General features: G+C 44.7%; 1 protein-coding gene across 1 annotated transcript in view; it reads right to left on the bottom strand.

Moving 5' to 3' along the window:
• The window catches only part of LOC126188135 (collagen alpha-1(III) chain-like), a 212571-nt gene that overhangs the window by 25412 nt on the left and 167252 nt on the right, over positions 1 to 19907 (bottom strand). Inside the window, exon 6 of the mRNA XM_049929626.1 lies at positions 9622 to 9894. Coding sequence (XP_049785583.1) covers positions 9622 to 9894 — 273 coding nt within the window. The remainder of the gene's footprint in view (positions 1 to 9621; positions 9895 to 19907) is intronic.

Below are 19907 nucleotides of genomic sequence, written 5' to 3'. Positions count from 1 at the left end.
TGCAAAGTGATATACAATATTCCAGTTCGTAGTGTTTGATTCATTTACTCTCCAAGTTTGGCTGCCCTGCAGTTGGCAGGTCCGCTTGACCTTGAGACGGTACCAGTGCTGTTTTCTTCCTCTGCTCCCTCAGTTCAGTCCAGGCGTGTGTGCAGTGCAGTGCAGAGCAACTCAGCATCAATGTGTACTCCGCAACAGAAAGCGCAGTGTGTTATTTGGCTTGTGAAAACTGAGCCAGTTATAACAGTACAACGTAATTTTAGACGCCAGCATGGTGGTGAACCACCTACAGCATAAACTATCTGTCATTGGCTAAAGTCTTTTAAGGAAACCGGTAGTGTTTTATAAGGAAAATCACCAGGTAGACCGAGAACTTCTGAAGATGTTGTTGAACAGATCCGTGTTTTGTGTGTTCGGAGCCCGAAGAAGTCATTGCCCAGATGTACTCTACAATTAGGAGTGCCTAACGTACTGTGTGTGATGTTGTGCGTAATAGACTAGTTGCGCACCTATAAATTGCAACTGTTACATGAAATAGAACCTACTGATAAAATTAAAAATTTATGACTTTGATGTTGACTTTCTGCACAGAATTGATGACGATGTCATTTTTCTAAAAATATTCTTTTCAGATGAGGCTACATTTCATGTCAGTGGAACAGTTAATCGTCATAACTGCAGAATTTGTGGGTCATAGCACCCACATGATGTTATTCAGCATCAACCCCACTGAAATTTTTCTTTTGGGGCCACATAAAAAAATGTTGTGTGCAGGTAAAAGATCAGAGACATCAATCATTTACGGGAAAGAATCGTCGCGGCGGTTGGAATAGTTACACATGAAATGTTGGTGAATACGTGGCGAGAAGTGGAATGTCGTCTCGACGTGTGCAGGGCAACAAATGGAGCCCACGTTGAAGTCTACTAACATTAAACAAGACTTGAAGCAATTCTGTTTCATAATATGTACTGATTGATGTAATTTTTCATTAATTTCCCCATTAAATTTATACTTAAAACTAGGGAGTTCTTTTTCAAACACCCTGATAATTGGCTCGATACGATGGGCAGTGAATCCACAATCTTCTGTTTGGGTGCACACTGAAGTTCAACCTCCAGCGGTAATCTAAAAGTAGCGACCACTGAGGAAATGGACAGGGAGTGAGGATGGATGGTGCTGGGTGGGAATTTGAGTCGACAGGGGAACTTGCCGAGATAATCCGCGCATTTGCCACAAACACGGTGTTTGGGCGGTGCAATGGCTAACGCAACTGCCTAGTACGTTGGTAATCCTGGGTTTGAGTCCCAGTCTGGCACACATTTTCACTCGTCACTGCTGATTTCACATAAAGTCTCCATGAAGCTGATATCTTTAGTTCCTTTCCTTTCCTTTCCCTTCCTTTCCCTTCCCACCCTTTACATTCCCTACCTGTCTCCCCCCTCCATCTTCCATTTACATAATATTACAAGTTCATTGCATGTATGGAACCACCGTCGCTGCAAATTTACTAAGGGAAGTGAAATGGCCTCACTGACCGTGGGAGCATTGCGTGTAATTGCTCGTCCAGCCGGCAGAAGACTCGGAAGATACAGGTCCTCGTTCCATACGTATATTGTGGCAATTCTGTGACTTAACTGTGTTTTTGTTATGTTTTGGCTGGCTCTTTGCTCCCTCACACACATAATAAGGGGCTTCACCATTTGCCGCCTTCCGTCAGAAATTTTTAAAGCTTCCCTTGTCTCCGATATAAGAATATGTCATTTACGAGATTTTCTGCAGAGCTTTTAGTTTAGGCATAGGTAGTAATGACTTTGACCCGGTGTTCATTACTTTTATCTCTCTGAAGACACAATCGAGTTGTTAAATTCGCTGACATGTATGCCATTTGATTTTTAGACGTTGATCGTGTAACGTGCAGCTTTATTTGAAATGTGATCTAAAGGATTTTAATGTAGTTTACGCTAGCACAGTGACAAACCCCTAGACGGGTTGTTTTTTTTTTTTTCATTTTACACACGAATTTCACGTCTGTGAAACTAAGTTTCAATGTCATTTGACGACAATGCTATATGTAATTCATATTTTAACGTTTTTTTTACTCACTACTGATGTACGATGTCTATTTAAAAATCCTGGAATGGTGTGTTGGAGCGAAATGCAGTTGGCATGCCTGCACACATCTGTGTATAATGTGTAACTGCCGGAAGTTTCATTGTCGTACGTCTGTTAGCTATTGTTCAGTGTTGTACTGAGTAGAACATTGTATCGCACAGTTTGCGAATTTCGAGATGGCAGAGTAAGACGAGCAATGTGTCTGCATTAAATTTTGCGTGAACCTCAATAAAACCTTTACAGAGACTAACCAAATGATGCAGGAAGTTTACAGTGATGAGTACTTAAGCGTACTAGCTCTTAAGAATGATTCACACGGTTTAAGAATGGCCGGGTGGAAGTTACAGATGATCCTCGTTCAGGATTCCCTACAACGTCTACCCACGAAGCTCATGTCAGGAACGTCAACGGAAGTGTCCGTGCCAATTGCAGTCTGGCTCTCCGAGGGATTTCACAAGAATGTAACATTTCAGTTGGATCATGTCATGAAATTCTGACACAGCATCTTGGAATGAGTTGTGTTGCCGCCAAGTTCGACCCACGGCTCATGAGTCAAGACCAGAAAGAAGAGCTTTTGGATCGCGGGAATGAGAACGAGATATTCCTTAAGAGAATCATAACCGGTGATGAGACGTGGGTCTTCGGTTATGATGTTGAGACTAAAGTTCATTCTTCACAAAGGGCCGAGAAAGGTTTTCCAGGTCCAAAAAATGCTCGCCAAGTCAGGTCAAATGATAAATCCATAATGATAGTTTTTTTTTTTTTTACTTTGAAGGATTAGTTGATCATGAATTCATGCCACAGGGACAAAGTGTTAATCTATGGTACTATCGGGACGTTTTGCGACGTCTTCGAGAAAATATGAGAAGGAACGATCTGAAATGTAGCAGGACATTTCACGGCTCTTGTATCACGATAACGCACCTTCACATTTGTCCCTATTGGCGTGTGACTATTGCACAACAAACGAAATCACTGTGCTGCTTCATCTTCCGTACTCTCCAGGCCTGGCCCCCTGTGGACTTTTTTATATTTCCAGAGCTGAAAACCCCGTCGAAAGGACGAAGATTTGAACGACTGACGAGGTAAAAGAAAATTCGCAGACGGCGCTTCGCGCGATCCAACAAGAGGCATACCAAGACTGCTTGCTGTAGTGAAAACGGCGTTGGGAGCGGTGTATCAATTGTGGAAGAGAGTATTTCGAAGAAGACCATGCACAATAAGTGAAAAGTAAGTGTAGAAAAAGTTTCTGGGCAAAGCTCCGGGATTTTTTCGATAGACCTCATATATAAAAGTTGTGTCCGTTACCACCAAAGTAACCTTTATTGGGGATACCATTTAATGGTGCTTCTTTCTCGCAATAATGTGCAGAAGATATAACACGAGAACACAGTTTTTCACTCTGATGTAGGTGTGTAAAACGTTTTATGTATATTTCTGACTTTATTTTTCCAATCGTGAAGCTATCGTATCTTTTGTCATTTGTTTCACTAACAGGTGGCTTTTATATATTGCCAAGGGGGTTAAATGAGCTAATGATGCAAAAGCATGAAATAAAGTGTTTATTTCAAAAATGAAAACGTTCTAAGGGGGACAGTGACTTCCCTCAACAGATCACTGTTACGTTGATCATACAGTGTAGCACGACATCATATCTACAGTGCGATATTACAGCTATTACGAAATACGATGCGAATGACGACAATGAAAATTTGTGCCGAACAGACGGGAACCCGGATTTCTGCTTATTGCTAGCGGTCGCCTTACCATGTGGCTATCCGAGCACGACTCACGGCCAAACCCAAACTTCGATGTATCGTCAACCAGTTGTCTACAGCCTGTACTCGTACGTCCATTATGTATCTTTCTGTGCAGGACAGACATTTTACTAGAAGGTCGCTGCCCGGTGTCGGCGGATAAATACGGTATTGCAATGACTATGTTACGATGTAAAGTTCCGTCGGACATGTATGCATTGTATTAATGTTTTATTCTGAAACGTATCATTACCTGCCCACGTCGATTGACTTCATCGTTGGCTGTCTGGTTTCTGATACCTGAAGCACGGAGGTTCAGGCTTTTGCCCTGCCTGAGGATGATGAATCGATCTTTCTGTAATCGTCCTAAATGGATTGTGACTGGGGCCTACTACGCTGCCTTTGAGGTATTAATTAGGTGGTCGTGATTCAGTGATACTCTGTGTGTAAAACACCAGTTACTGATACAATTGTAAATGGATTGATTTCTTTGCCCGTGCATATCAGCAACGTTGACTGGAAGTGCCAGCTGCTATTATAGCCGGAGCCGTCCGTGCCTTGTCACGGTCCGTGCGGCTGACCCGTCGGAGATTCGAGTCCTCCCTCGGGCATGGGTGTGTGTGTTGTCCACAGCGTAAGTTAGTTTAAGTTAGATTAAGTAGTGCGTAGGCTTAGGGACCGATGACTTCAGCAGTTTGGTCCCACAAGACCTTACCACAAATTAAGGTCGACCAACAGGCTACAGCAGGGAAACCGGCGAGCTCGCACACTGACGCACAAACAAATCGCAAACATCACCCTATACTGAGCATCTGATATATGACCTGTCGGACACAAAACGATGATGAAGCTAACTGTTACCGGTATGCTGACGCTGACCATGACGTCATCACCGGCACCGAGCGGCAGCCGCCGAGTAACAGCACCGCACAACGTCAAAGGTACCGACCTTTTTCCCTCTGCCCTTCAAACCGGTACCCTTCGTTCGACTTTCGACCCAGTCTATCTCCAGATGAGTGCGTATTAAAGGTGAACCTTGACCACACGTAAGCAAACATCGCAGTACCCACATCCTGCGACACCTCACTTTAGTGAAAACTAACCCATATGCAGAGATGGCAATAGAGCTTTTGAGATGGCCATCATGCCGGTGTGGGCGTGGAGGGGCTCCACCTCTATTTATTGGATTGATTTCTGTTACTATTGGTTTTACCCTTTTCATATTTAGAGATGAGGTTGTGCCAGACCTGTACACTGGTAGAACGTAAATGGCGGACAATGAAACACAACAAGATTGTCAGTGAAGTCTAGTAGCAAGAAAATACTTTTCGCGCCGCCAGTAACACAGAGCGTGGGCAACCAGGGGACAAGCACAAGAAAATACAGCGTTCACCCAAAAAGTTCCGACACTGTTTTATCCCTGGCGTATAAGCGGCGTTAGCGCGGCAAACTCGGTGGCAGCTTGAACTAACAACTGTAACAACAGATGTGCATTCGACCACTCAGTTGCGAACAGGCGGCGTCAAGTAGTGGACGTGCGATCATAGTGTGTCAACGTTATTGTGCCACAAGTCACAACGGAGCTACGTCTGTAAATGAAGTGGTCAAGACGTTCTCTGGAATGTCTGAAGAAGATAAAAATGTGTGCAGAGTTTAGCCCGTACACCTTCACTAACACACAAAAACAACAATACTTGGTCGGCTACCTACTACGACTTGATTGAAATGGAAATCTCGCAAAATTATTTTCTGAAAAAAAAAAAAAACCGTCAGGGTTGAGGAGACTTGGTGTCATCCATCCGAACGTACCACAGAACGGCACAGTGCAGAAACTCGAACGAATACCTTGACGACGTAACTGACATTCAACACCCCAAAGAAAGAATTCCGACAGTTTTACAAGTTTCTGTGCCTCGTTCTGTGCATTGGATTCAAGTAGGGGGGAGGGGGGGGGGGAAGGAGACCATGTAGAAGCATTAATACCACCATTTTAACTCTTATCTCAATCCAGCCTTGATACTTTTTGGACTAGCGGGTATTAGGAGTGAAATCTGTTCGTCTATTCATACGTGTCTAGACAGGGTGGTCATAAACAGCCTGAAAAACTGTAAGGGTGTTGAGGGTAGGCTATGCTGAGGAATAATGGTTGCGCCGTTTCCGACGGAATTAGCGTCGAAGTTACCCAATCAAATTCAAGCGAGCCGCTAGATAAAATTAGTGTCAGTTGTCCTCATAGCGTAGATGATTAGTGCAAGAGACTGCTCAGCCTTTGGCTCGGGTTCGATCCTTACTACCATTCCGCGTCCAATCTTTGTACCGCTCTCTAGTTCGGTTGTAGGAAAGCAAAAGAAGAACACGTTTAGCGACACCGTTCCTGGCAGTCTGCTTGAATTTGCGAGTGCAAAGGCCTGATTGGATAACTTTAATGCTAATTAACTCGGAAACGACGCAACACATCGAATTTTTTTCTTAACAGTTACTTCTAAACACAGCCTACCCTGCAACACCCTTACAAGCTTTTGTTCAGATGTTCAAATGTTCAAATGTGTGTGAAATCTTATGGGACTTAACTGCTAAGCTCATCAGTCGCTAAGCTTACAAACTACTTAACCTAAATCATCCTAAGGACACACACACACTCATGTCCGAGGGAGGACTCGAACCTCCGCCGGGACCAGCCGCACAGTCCATGACTGCAGCGCCCAAGACCGCTCGGCTAATCCCGCGTGGCTACAAGCTTTTCAGACTGTTTCTGATCACCCTATATACGAGGCGTGTCTTTTAAGTAAGTAACGTTTTGAAATTAAAAAAAGACGTGCTAAGATATCGCAATAATTTTATTTTTACATGAAAGCCTGTATCTTAATCTACGCACTGACGCCATTATAGTCTGATTCTTCCTTGTTTACGTTGTGCACTGAGTGTTTAAGATGGCTCCGATAATCGCGAGTCCCACCGACTATGAAGTACGGGCTGTTATAAAATTTGTTAGTGCTAAAGGCCTAAAAGCGATCGATATTCGTCGTGAGATCTGTGCAGTTTACGGAGAAAACATTAGCAGTGATGGAATGGTAAGAAAGTGGGTGAGAGTATTTAAAGATAGCCGCACAAACGTGCATGATGAACAACGTAGTGGACGTCCTTCGGTCGTTAATGAAAGTTTGGTGCAGGAAGTGGACAATAAAGTGAGAGAAAACAGACGCTTTACGATTTCCTCCTTGCGGGATGACTTTCCTAATGTTTCTCGTAGTGTTTTGTATGGCATTGTGACCGAGCACTTGAATTACCGAAAATTGTGCGCACGTTGGGTACCGAAAATGTCGACGAATGTGCACAAAACCAAACGTTTAGACACTGCATTGACTTTCCTTGGGCGGTACCACAACGACGGTGATGATTTATTAAGCCAAATTGTTACGGGCGATAAAACATGGGTGGCCTACGTCACACCGGAATCAAAGCAACAGTCCACGGAAGTTGAGCAAGGGCATCGTTTTGCTGCAAGGCAATGCCCGTCCGCATATGGCGAATCAGACCAAAGATCTCATCACATCTTTTCGATGGAAAACTCTAGATCATCCTCTGTACAGCCCCGATCTTGTGCCCAGTGACTACCATCTGTTCCTGCACTTGAAGAAACTGCTGGACGTGTGGCGTCGCAACTAGTGCTCGATCGCCCATTTATCTATTAAAAGCTTTACTTCAGAATGTATGTGAGCTGCAATGTAAGCCAGTAGAGTATTATACGGTCAGTAACGAACGAGTTGTGTCCTGCAGACTGACGTCACGACCATCAGTTGTAGCTGCGCGTGTGAAAGCAGTGGAGTAGCGCTGGTAGGCCAATTACATTATACGAAACTAAAAATATTAATAACTAAAAAAGGAATAACCTGAGGAATGTCATATTTGGTGTACGTCTTTCTGTTGTGAAAACAAACAATATGTCAAAGTCTGAGATCAAAACTTGTTGTATTTTGGAAGTTAGTAAAATTCCAAAAAAAACGTAATTTTTCGACAGTCAAGAATTTAAATAAATACAGGGATGTAATAGTTCACCTTTAGTGACTATGTACGATGATCTGATAACACTTTCAGTGTTCATATATAATTTGGGAAAGTTTTAGTTTCAGAAAACCTCTGTAACTTTTCTGTAATAATAATTTCAGGAATTCTAAGTAAATATGTGTATTGTGTGTTAGGGTGCGTGTGAATGAGAATGCGTGCGTGAGAGTATGTGGGAGGTTCGGCACTATTAAAAATCATTCATGTAATTCTCTACAGGAACTGGCAAGTGTTCCAACTCTGTAACGTGGGAACGAATCCACTAGTGGTTCCCCTACTAGTGAATGTCGGATGTCCAAGTATGTATGCTTATGTATAAGACAGCCAGAACATTCGCGACTACATAATAAATTTCCAGATGTAGAGTAAAGCTTATAGTTCATTTTGTTTTGTTTATTTAACTAGAGAGTTTTGTGTTACTTAATTTGATGACGTCAATGAGCCTAGAGAAGTGGTTGGTGCTTGCTAGATTTTGGCGCGAGCCGCGCTCTAGAAGTGAGTTCTCATTGGTCGTAAGTGCTGACAGCCAATGAGAAGCGAGACGGTTGGCCGCCTAGCGAGGAGATATAGTTTTGAGTAGTGGGAGAGTGAGAGGGGAGTCGCGAGCTAGCTTCGATTGGAGGCGGTTATGCTGGATGTGACTATTCGCAATATGTGTAAGATGAAGTCTTGGGATGACTTCCGCGTTATGGTCCAGTGTTAATGGTATCTGGTAGTGACCAGAAACTGTTTATGAAAACTTTAGAGTGTTGTGATAATTCGTTCCGACGAAAATTGCGAGTGAACTTTGAATTATATAGCGTGGCGGTACTGATAGTATTCTTACTGAGTATTTTATGGCGAGCATAAACTTTAATTAAAGATAACCACTGAATATCGTGTGCAGAAGTAATTGGCCGATCATTGACTGTGTTACAAGTAATTGGTTTCGGAATTTGGGAAGGTAAAAGTTCTGGCTGGTTTAGGTATGGTGATAACTGTGAGCAGAAACTTTAGTAATTTTCGTAAATGTGGGCTGATGATCTTGCTTAACGGCAATACAGATCTATTGAAGGTTTAAATTTGAACTTCATGTTTAAAGTACGAGTGACATTCCCTTTCCGAATCATTTCTTTAAAGTACATAGAAAATTTTCAGCAAATTTTACTTATAGCGGCCTCCGGCGTGTAGCTATGAGGTTACAGTTTCCTCAACACTGCTTTTCTGTGATCTCGTTAGTAGCTGCAGTTAGGAGTTTACGTGCGAAGATCTACCGAGGTAGGTGAACAAAAATTATAAAAGAAATTGCATTGCAGCAGCAACGTATTATCCGTCGCAACTGATGCATCGCATCGCACGCACGTAAAATCCGTCGCAGGCGGTCAGCGTCTTCGAGACGATGACGAAGTCAAAACAGTGGTGATGCAGTGGTTAACAAGTCAGGCGGCAGACTTCTGTGAGGAGGGTATTCAAAAACTGGTACAACGTTACGACAAGTGCCTCAATATTAACGGAAAGTATGTAGAAAAGTAGACTAAGGTACAGGCTTTCGTGTAAAAATAAAATTGTTGAGATATCTTAGCACGTCTTTTTTTTAATTTCAAAACGGTACTTACTTAAAAAACACGCCTCGACTCGTGGCGCTTGTACGGTTACATTCATTAGAGCAATATGGTTAGTAAATAGAGTGAGTAGCAGTAAGAGCGGTACCTGCGTCTGGCTCTGGCCGGAGAGCGCGCCGGTCTGCGCGGAGGCGCTGCCGCCGCCCAGGAAGGCCGATCGCTGTCCGCCGCCGTTGGCGGGCTGGGCGCCGCGCGGCGAGAAGCCGACCTGCGCCTGCGAGCTGGTGGAGCCGGCGCCGCGCGCCTGCGCGTCGGCCAGCCCGCCCGCCTGCCCCGCCTGCACCTGCGACGACGTGCCGTGGCCCCAGCCGCCGCTCTGCGCCTGCGCCGCCGTCGCGCCCGGCGACGACCCCACCTGCACCTGCACACCTCTCCACGTCCAACACCGCTTTCCCCAAAAGCAAATCTGGTCAAAAGTATCCGCACTCCAGTTAGTGGACATTAGTACAGGGTAGTCTGCAAGAAGAATTTGACAGAGCTCTAAAAGAACTACGGGACAACAAAGCAATGGGTGATGACTAACTGCAAACCTCAGCTGCTGACAGGTGGTGTCGATATACCTCGATACGGACAGCTGAAAATGTGTGCCCCGACCGGGACTCGAACCCGGGATCTCCTGCTTACGTGGCAGACACGCTATCCATCTGAGCCACCGAGGACACAGATGAATAGCGCGACTGCTCGTGAGACTCACAATCCCAACTGTCCACAGTTCTACATATGTATTGTACCTTATATACATTTGCCCAACCACTCATTACTCGCGCATGCATAAGGTACAATACATATGTAGAATTGTGGACAGTTGGGAATGTGAGTCTCACGGGCAGCGTGCAAGGGATAAGTCCCTGCAGTCGCGCTGTTCATCTGTGTCCTCTGTGGCTCAGACGGATAGAGCGTCTGTCATGTAAGCAGGAGATCCCGGGTTCGAGTCCCGGTCGGGGCGCACATTTTCAGCTCTCCACATCGAGGTATATCCACAACCCCTGTCAGCAGCTGAGGTTTTCAGTTAGCCATCATTTATTCCAGGGAAAAGCTGCACGGTCATCAACAGTAGCTGTTCTCTCGAGAACAAATTACTGTCTTCGTATACAAAGCAATGGGTATTGATGACATCCCTGCAGAACTAATAAAGAATGCTGGTGACAGCATGAAAATGATGCTGCTTAAACTTATTAAGTCCATCTATAACGCAGGAGAGATACCGACAGACTTCCAGAAATGTATCATTGTTCCTATACCAAAGAAGGCAGCATCTACAAAATGCGAACAGTACCGAACTCTAAGCCTAATATCACATGCATCAAAAATTCTCATAAAAATAGTTCTGAAGAGAATTGAAGAGAAGGTGGAGGATATGCTGCGTGAAGATCAGTTCGGTTTCAGAAGAGGATAGGGAACAAGACAGGCGATTCTGGCATGGAGACTCGTTATCGAAAAGCAATTACAGAAAAATAAACCAACTTACATTGCCTTTGTAGACATGGAAAAGGCATTTGATAACGTTATCTGGCAAGAGATGTTCAGAGTGCTGAGGAAAAGTGGAATAAAGTTCAGAGACATCCGTGTGATACTCAGTTTCTATAAGAATGAGGTGGCAGTGATTAGGAACTGTCACCACGAACAAGAAGCAAATATTAGAAAAGGGGTAAGGCAAGGATGTGCTCTCTCTCCTCTTATATTCAATGCTTACATCCAGGAAGCTATAGACCAAGTTCGAGAAACTGCTGAGGTGGGGATCAAAATTAATTGGCAGAAGCTAGACATGCTACGTTATCCAGACGATATTGCTATAGTCACGGAGACAAAAGAAGATCTAGAGGAAGTCCTCAGAACAATGAAAAAAATTCTATGCAATCAGTATGGAATGAGAATAAACAAGAAAAAGACTAAAGTGATTGTATACAGTACAGGAGCAGAATATGAACCTCTGAGAATGAGAACTGGAAGAGAGGAGCTGGAAGTGATAGAGGAATTTACTTACTTGGGAAGCAAAATCACAAGAGATGGTAGAAGCTGGAAAGAAATTGCGACCAGAATACAAAAGGCCAAAATTGCATTTAATTGGAGAAGGAACTTACTCACCAACAACAACATCAGTCTGAAAATAAGGAAACGTATCATGAAAGGTTTCGTTTGGAGTGTGGCCCTATACGGATGTGAAACTTGGACGGTTGGAAGAGAAGAGAAAAGACGGCTAGATGCCCTGGAGAAGTGGTGCTATAGAAGGATGATGAAGGTCAGCTGCAGAGACAGAGTAACAAATGAAGAGGTGCTTAGAAGAGTTTAGGAAGCCAGATCTCTGTGGAGGCACATCGAAACAAGAATAGACGAACTTGTAGGGCACATCCTACGACACAACAACATTATTGGAACAATAGCAGAAGGAGCTATTGAGGAACCCCCCATGAACCATGGGCCTTGCCGTTGGTGGGGAGGCTTGCGTGCCTCAGCGATACAGATAGCCATACCGTAGGTGCAACCACAATGGAGGGGTATCTGTTGAGAGGCCAACAAACGTGTGGCTCCTGAAGAGGGGCAGCAGCCTTTTCAGTAGTTGCAGGGGCAACAGTCTGGATGATTGACTGATCTGGCCTTGCAACATTAACCAAAACGGCCTTGCTGTTGTGGTAATGCGAACGGCTGAAAGCAAGGGGAAACTATAGCCGTAATTTTTCCCGAGGGCATGCAGCTCTACTGTATGGTTAATGGATGATGGCGTCCTCTTGGGTAAAATATTCTGGAGGTAAAATAGTCCCCCATTCGGATCTCCGGGAGGGGACTACTTAGGAGGACGTCGTTATCAGGAGAAAGAAAACTGGCGTTCTACGGATCGGAGCGTGGAATGTCAGATCCCTTAATCGGGCAGGTAGGTTAGAAAATTTAAAAAGGGAAATGGATAGGTTAAAGTTAGATATAGTGGGAATTAGTGAAGTTCGGTGCCAGGAGGAACACGGCTTTTGGTCAGGCGAATATAGGGTTATAAATACAAAATCAAATAGGGGTAATTCAGGAGTAGGTTTAATAATGAATAAAAAATAGGAGTGCGGGTAAGCTACTACAAACAGCATAGTGAACGCATTATTGTGGCCAAGATAGACACGAAGCCCATGCCTACCACAGTAGTACAAGTTTATATGCCAACTAGCTCTGCAGATGACGAAGAAATTGAAGAAATGTATGATGAAATAAAAGAAATTATTCAGATAGTGAAGGGAGACGAAAATTTAATAGTCATGTGTGACTGGAATTCGGTAGTAGGAAAAGGGAGAGAAGGAAACGTACTAGGTGAATATGGATTGGGGGGAAGAAATGAAAGAGGAAGCCGCCGGGTAGCTAACACTTGGTTTAGAAATCATGAAAGAAGGTTGTATACATGGAAGAACCCTGGAGATACTAGAAGGTATCAGATAGATTATATAATTGTAAGACAGAGATTTAGGAACCAGGTTTTAAACTGTAAGACATTTCCAGGGGCAGATGTGGACTCTGGCTACAATCTATTAGTTATGAACTGTAGATTAAAACTGAAGAAACTGCAAATAGGTGGGAATTTAAGTAGATAGGACCTGGATAAACTGACTAAACCAGAGGTTGTACAGAGTTTCAGGGAGAGCATAAGGGAACAATTGACATGAATGGGGGAAAGAAATACAGTGGAAGAAGAATGGGTAGCTTTGAGGGATGAAGTAGTGAAGGCAGCAGAGGATAAAGTAGGTAAAAAGACGAGGGCTGCTGAAATCCTTGGGTAACAGAAGAAATATTGAACTTAATTGATGAAAGGAGAAAATATAAAAATGCAGTAAATGAATCAGGCAAAAAGGAATACAAACGTCTCAAAAATGAGATCGACAGGAAGTCCAATATGGCTAAGCAGGGATGGCTAGAGGACAAATGTAAGGATGTGGAGGCTTGTCTCACCAGGGGTAAGATAGATATTGCCTACAGGAAGATTAAAGAGACCTTTGGAGAAAAGAGAACCACTTGTATGAATATCAAGAGCTCAGATGGAAACCCAGTTCTAAGCAAAGAAGGGAAAGCAGAAAGGTGGAAGGAGTATATAGACGGTCTATACAAGGGCGATGTACTTGAGGACAATATTATGGAAATGGAAGAGGATGTAGATGAAGATGAAATGGGAGATATGATACTGCGTGAAGAGTTTGACAGAGCACTGAAAGACCTGAGTCGAAACAATGCCCCGGGAGTAGACAACGTTCCATTAGAACTACTGACAGGCTTGGGAGAGCCAGTCCTGACAAAACTCACCATCTGGTGAGCAAGATATATGAGACAGGCGAAGTACCCTCAGACTTCAAGAAGAATATAATAATTCCAATCCCAAAGAAAGCAGGTGTTGACAGATGTGAAAATTACCGAACTATGAGTTTAATAAGTCACGGCTGGAAAATACTAACGCAAATTCTTTACAGACGAATGGAAAAACTAGTAGAAGCCGACCTCGGGGAAGATCAGTTTGGATCCCGTAGAAATATTGGAACGTGAGGCAATACTGACCCTACGATTTATCTTAGAAGCTAGATTAAGGAAAGGCAAACCTACGTTTCTAGCATTTGTAGACTTAGAGAAAGCTTTTGACAATGTTGACTGGAATACTCTCTTTCAAATTCTGTAGGTGGCAGGGGTAAAATACAAGGAGCGAATGGCTATTTACAATTTGTATAGAAACCAGATGGCAGATATAAGAGTCGAGGGACACGAAAGGGAAGCAGAGGTTGGGAAGGGAGTGAGACAGGGTTGTAGCCTCTCCCCGATGTTATTCAATCTGTATATTGAGTAAGCAGTGAAGGAAACAAAAGAAAATTCGGAGTAGGTATTAAAATCCTTGGAGGAGAAATAAAAGCTTTGAGGTTCGCCGATGACATTGTAATTCTGTCAGAGACAGCAAAGGACTTGGAAGAGCAGTTGAACGGAATGGACAGTGTCTTTAAAGGAGGACATAAGATAAACGTCAACAAAAGCAAAACAAGGATAATGAAATGTAGTCGAATTAAGTCGTGTGATGCTGAGTGAATTAGATTAGGAAATGAGACACTTAAAGTAGTAAAGGAGTTTTGCTATTTGGGGAGCAAAATAACTGATGATGGTCGAAGTAGAGAAGATGTAAAATGTAGACTGGCAATGGCAAGGAAAGCGTTTCTGAAGAAGAGAAATTTGTTAGCATCGAGTATAGATTTAAGTGTCAGGAAGTCGTTTCTGAAAGTATTTGTATGGAGTGTAGCCATGTATGGAAATGAAACGTGGACGATAAATAGTTTGGACAAGAAGAGAATAGAAGCTTTCGAAATGTAGTGCTCCAGAAGAATGCTGAAGATTAGATGGGTAGATCACATAACTAATGAGGAGGTATTGAATAGAATTGGGGAGAAGAAGAGTTTATGGCACAACTTGACTAGAAGAAGGGACCGGTTGGTAGGACATGTTCTGAGGCATCAAGGGATCACAAATTTATCATTTGAGGGCAGCGTGGAAGGTAAAAATCGTAGAGGGAGACCAAGAGATGAATACACTAAGCAGATTCAGAAGGATGTAGGTTGCAGTAGTCACTGGGAGATGATGAAGCTTGCACAGGATAGAGTAGCATGGAGAGCTGCATCAAACCAGTCTCAGGACTGAAGACCACAACAACAACAACAACAACAACTATTGAGGAAAGAAATCGGCGGGGGCGACCAAGGATATCATACATGCAACAGATCGTGAATGACGTTGGATGTAAGACATACGTGGAAATGAAGAGGAAGGCAGACAGAAGAGAGGAATGGCGCTCTGCTGCAAACCAACCTCAGGGTTGAACACTAAAAGAAAGCATAGGGTGTGTTCACCCTTCGCCTTTATGACGGTTTGAACACAAGGGCGACATTTTCAGTTAGGTGTCTGGATGTCTGAGGAGAAGTGGCAGCCCATCGTCCCTCAAGAGGTGAACCCAAAGAAGGTAGTGATGTTGGACACTGGGATCTGGAGTAAAGTGAACATTATAACTCATCCCAAAGGGGTACCATTGGGTTCAGGCCGAGACTCTGGACAGACCAGTTCATTTCAGGAATCTTTTTCTCCGCAAACCATCGCCTCACCGATGCTGCATTACGACAGAGTGCACTGTCCTAGCTGTTCGTCTACGGTACATAGTTCACAATTCTGTAAAATGTGTTCATATCCTTCCACAATTACCGTTATCTTAAGCGTAGCATAGGAACCGTACTCCAACCACGAAAAACATACCTACACCACAAAACCACCTCTTCCGTAGTTCACTATCGGCCCTGCACATGACGGCAGACAACGTTCTCCAGGCATTTTCCACCGAGCGAGGTGGCACAGTGATTAGCACACTGGACTCGCATTCGGGAGGACGATGGTTCAATCCCGCGTCTGGCCATCCTGATTTAGGTTTTCCGTGATTTCCCTAAATCGCTCCAGGCAAATGCCGGAATGGTTCCTTTGAAAGGGCACGGCCGACTTCCTTCCCGGTCCTTCCCTAATCCGATGAGACCGATGACCTCGCAGTTTGGTCTCTTTTCCCAAAACAACCTAACCCAGCCCAGGCATTTGCCACACTCACACCCTTCCACAGGATTGCCATAGGATGTATATCTTGATTCATCACTCTAGATCACTAGTTTCCGTCATACACAGTCCAGAGGCGTCGCTCTCTGTAGCAGCTCAAACGTCGCCCAGCACTGACTATATAAATGGGCAGCTGGACCATTCTACCTTTGCACTACCTAGGCACAGTCATTGTGTTAGCTGGACTGCTGGCAGCACTTTGAATTCGCGACTGATTCATTCCACTGTTTTTAAACCACCTTCTGCACTGTTCGAAGGTACGTGTCTGTACGAGAGGTCTGCCTGATCTCGGTTTAGCTGTAGCTATTCGTTCACAATTGCAGTTCACATTCACATCGCCAACGTTGGACTTGAGTGGGTTAAGTAGGGTTGAAATTTTCCTGTTGGATCTGTTACTCAGGTCACATCCAATGACTAGTCCATGGTCGAAGTCACTGATGTCCCCTGACAGACCCATTTTGCGGTCACTGCCTCTCTATTGTGCGTATTGAACTGGGGGCGTAGAAACGACTGAGAGGCTTCGTACAGCCATAGCCCTCAGTGGTTCACAAACCCACAACAGTCCACAGCAGTCCACCCACCTCACTGCCGCCCCACACTGAACCCAGGGTTATTGTGCGGTTCGGCCCCCAGTGGACCCCCACCCCTCGTCCCCCACCCCCGGGGAACGCGTTTCATTCCAGACGAGTGTAACCGAAAATGTTTGCGTGGTAGAGAAATTATGGTGTACACATACGTGGAGACAGTGTTTGCGCAGCGATCGCCGACATAGTGTAACTGAGGCAGAATAATGGGAACCAGCCCGCATTCGCCGAGGCAGATGGAAAACCGCCTTCCACAGGCTGGCCGGCACACCGGATCTCGACACTAATCCACCGGGCGCATTCGTGCCGGGGACCGGCATGCCTTCCCGCTCGGGAAGTAGCGCGTGGATAGCCGGGTGGGCTATCTATTGACAACACAGTACTCTGTCTCTCCTTTTATACTGGCAGGCCCGCCTCTCATGACATCTAGTGGTCAATTCCGCATGACAGAGGGGATCCGGATTTTTTTCTTTTTTTTAATCAAGTGGTGCACATTTAAGAGTACAAGAGTATTGCCTGTAGCAGTCAGATTCGATAAACTGTATTAATGTTTTATTCTGAAATGTATCATTTCCTGCCCACGTCGATTGATTATATCCTTGGCTATCGTGTGCGCCATAGATAGTTTCTAATACCTGTGGTATGGAGGCTTTCCTCCTGTGGAGATGGTGGATCGGCCTTCTTGTAATCCTCCCAAATGGATTGTGGCCGGCGCCTACTACGCTGGATTCAGACTGGGCGATGTTCTCTTGATAGTAAGCATTTTCGAGCTGCCGTTGGAAATAAATTTTGAAATAGTGTGGTAGAAGGCAGCTCTTTGCGGTAGAGTAGCAAATGGCCAACGGAAATACCTGAACTCTGTTTTGAAGCTGACAGCGTGAAGGGGCAAAATGTTAAAACAAATAAGTCGGCCGACTGTTCTTGCGCGATGTAAGAGGCAACCCTTGTGGCCTTCAGGCGAAGGTGGTGTTTCGAAGTGTATTTCTGCAGTCAGCGATATTTAGTGATCAATGAAGTTGTTTTTAAAATATAGAAAACCTGCAAGAATCCGAAATGCGTTCCATAAGCAGGCGTGGAACTCTGACTGTGGCACTTCCAGTATTTTGAGTCAGTTGTGTGGTTTAGTTCAAATGGCTCAAATGGATCTGAGCACTATAGGACTTAACTGCTGAGGTCATCATTCCCCTAGAACTTAGAACACATCCATGCCCGAGGCAGGATTCGAACCTGCGACCGTAGCGGTCGCGCGGCTCCGGACTGTAGCGCCTAGAACCGCTCGGACACTCAGGCCGGCGTGTGGTTTAGTGAATGAGTATACGCTCAATAGAAAAAATTCAGATCCGATCGCAGAGCCAGCAGCTAGTTTAATGTGATGTTGGATAAAAGTTATGGACTCAGGGAGATTCAGTTGAGGCCAGTAAGTTTCTTTGTTTCTGTGGAAACTTCAAATGCGGTCTCTTTTGAGCAGTTGACTTTGAACTGTATTCCTGTTTTATTGTCGTACAGGTAACCAGCAAAAGTCGCTAACAACCAGCTGAAGGCACTGTATGAAATGCTGTTGTGGCGTGCAAATAAGAAGGTTAGTATGTTATGTTCTGAGGAGAGAGGGGTGGAGAAACTTTGTGGCATCTCCAGTGTGTTCTCTGTTTTTGTCCTATGCCACACTTTTCAGGCTTACCTGCCACACTGTTTCTGCTTCCGACTCTCCCAAGATAGATTTACACTGAAGAGCCAAAGAAACTGGTACACCTGCATAACATCGTGTAGGGCCACCGCGAGCACGTAGGAGTGCCGCAACACGTCGCGGTATGGTCTCGACTAATGTCTGAAGTAGTGTTGAAGGGAACTACACCATGAATCCTACAGAGCTGTCCATAAATCCGTAACAGCACGAGGGGTGGAGATCTCTTCTGAACAGCACGTTACAAGGCACCCCAGATATGCTCAATAATGTTCATGTCTGGGGAGTCTGGTGGCCAGCGGAAGTGATGAAACTCAGAAGAGTATTTATGGAGCCACTCTGAAGCAATTCTGGACGTGTGGGGTGTCACATTATCCTGATGGAATTGCGTAAGTCCGTCGGAATGCACAATGGACATGAATGGATGCAGATGATCAGACAGGATGTTTACGTACGTGTCACCTGCCAGAGTCGTATCAAGAGGTATCAGGGATCCCATACTACTCCAACTGCACACGCTCCACACTATTACAGAGCCTCCACCAGCTTGAACAGTCCCCTGCCGACATGTAGGGTCCATGGATTCATGAGGTCATCTCCATACCCCTACATGTCCATCAGCTCGATACAATTTAAAACGAGACTCGTCCGTCCAGGCAACATGTTTCCAGTTATCAACAGTTCAATGTCGCCCAGGCGAGGCGTAAAGCTTTGTGTCGTGCAGTCATCAAGGGTACACGAGTGGGACTTCGGCTCCGAAAGCCCATATCGATTATGTTTCGTTGAATGGTTCGCACTGTGACACTTGTTGGTGATCCAAAAATTAAATCTGCCGCAATTTGCGAAGGGTTGCACTTCTGTCACGTTGAACGATTCTCTTCAGTCGTCTGTGGTCCCGTTCTTGCAGGATCTTTTTCCGGCCGCAGCAATGTCTGAGATTTGATGTTTTACTGGATTTCTGATATTCACGGTACACTCGTGAAATTGTCGTACAGTAAAATTCCCACTTCATCGCTGCCTCGGAGATGCTGTGTCCCATCGCTTGTGCGCCGACTGCAACACCACGTACAAACTCACTTGAATCGTGATAACCTGCCATTGTAGCAGCAGTAACCGATCTAACATCTGCGTCAGACACTTGTTGTCTTATATAGGGGTTGCCGACCGCAGCGCCGTATTCTACCTGCTTACATATCTCTGTATCTGAATACGCATGCCTATACCAGTTTCTATGGCACTTCAGTGAATATACAACCGTTATCACTTAACATAATACGTGTCACGTTTATGTTTTATGCCCTCCCCCCCCCCCTCCCCCCACACACATACACTCAATAATGAACACCACAGCTTTTAAATACCCTCGCAATGGCTACCTCGCTTGAAAGTCAACGCTAAAAGTGGTATGCGCCCTCTGCAGAGCACCGTAGTCAGACGCAGCAGAATGACGCTGTTGGTTAGAGCATCACATAGTACACTGCCCCTTGCCTCTGCATATCACCCTCTCATCCTCCTCGTTAC

The sequence above is a fragment of the Schistocerca cancellata genome, chromosome 5 (genome assembly GCF_023864275.1).
Source record: "Schistocerca cancellata isolate TAMUIC-IGC-003103 chromosome 5, iqSchCanc2.1, whole genome shotgun sequence".
In the NCBI taxonomy this organism is placed as follows: Eukaryota; Metazoa; Arthropoda; class Insecta; order Orthoptera; family Acrididae; genus Schistocerca; species Schistocerca cancellata.
This window is presented reverse-complemented; position numbering and strand designations above follow the sequence as displayed.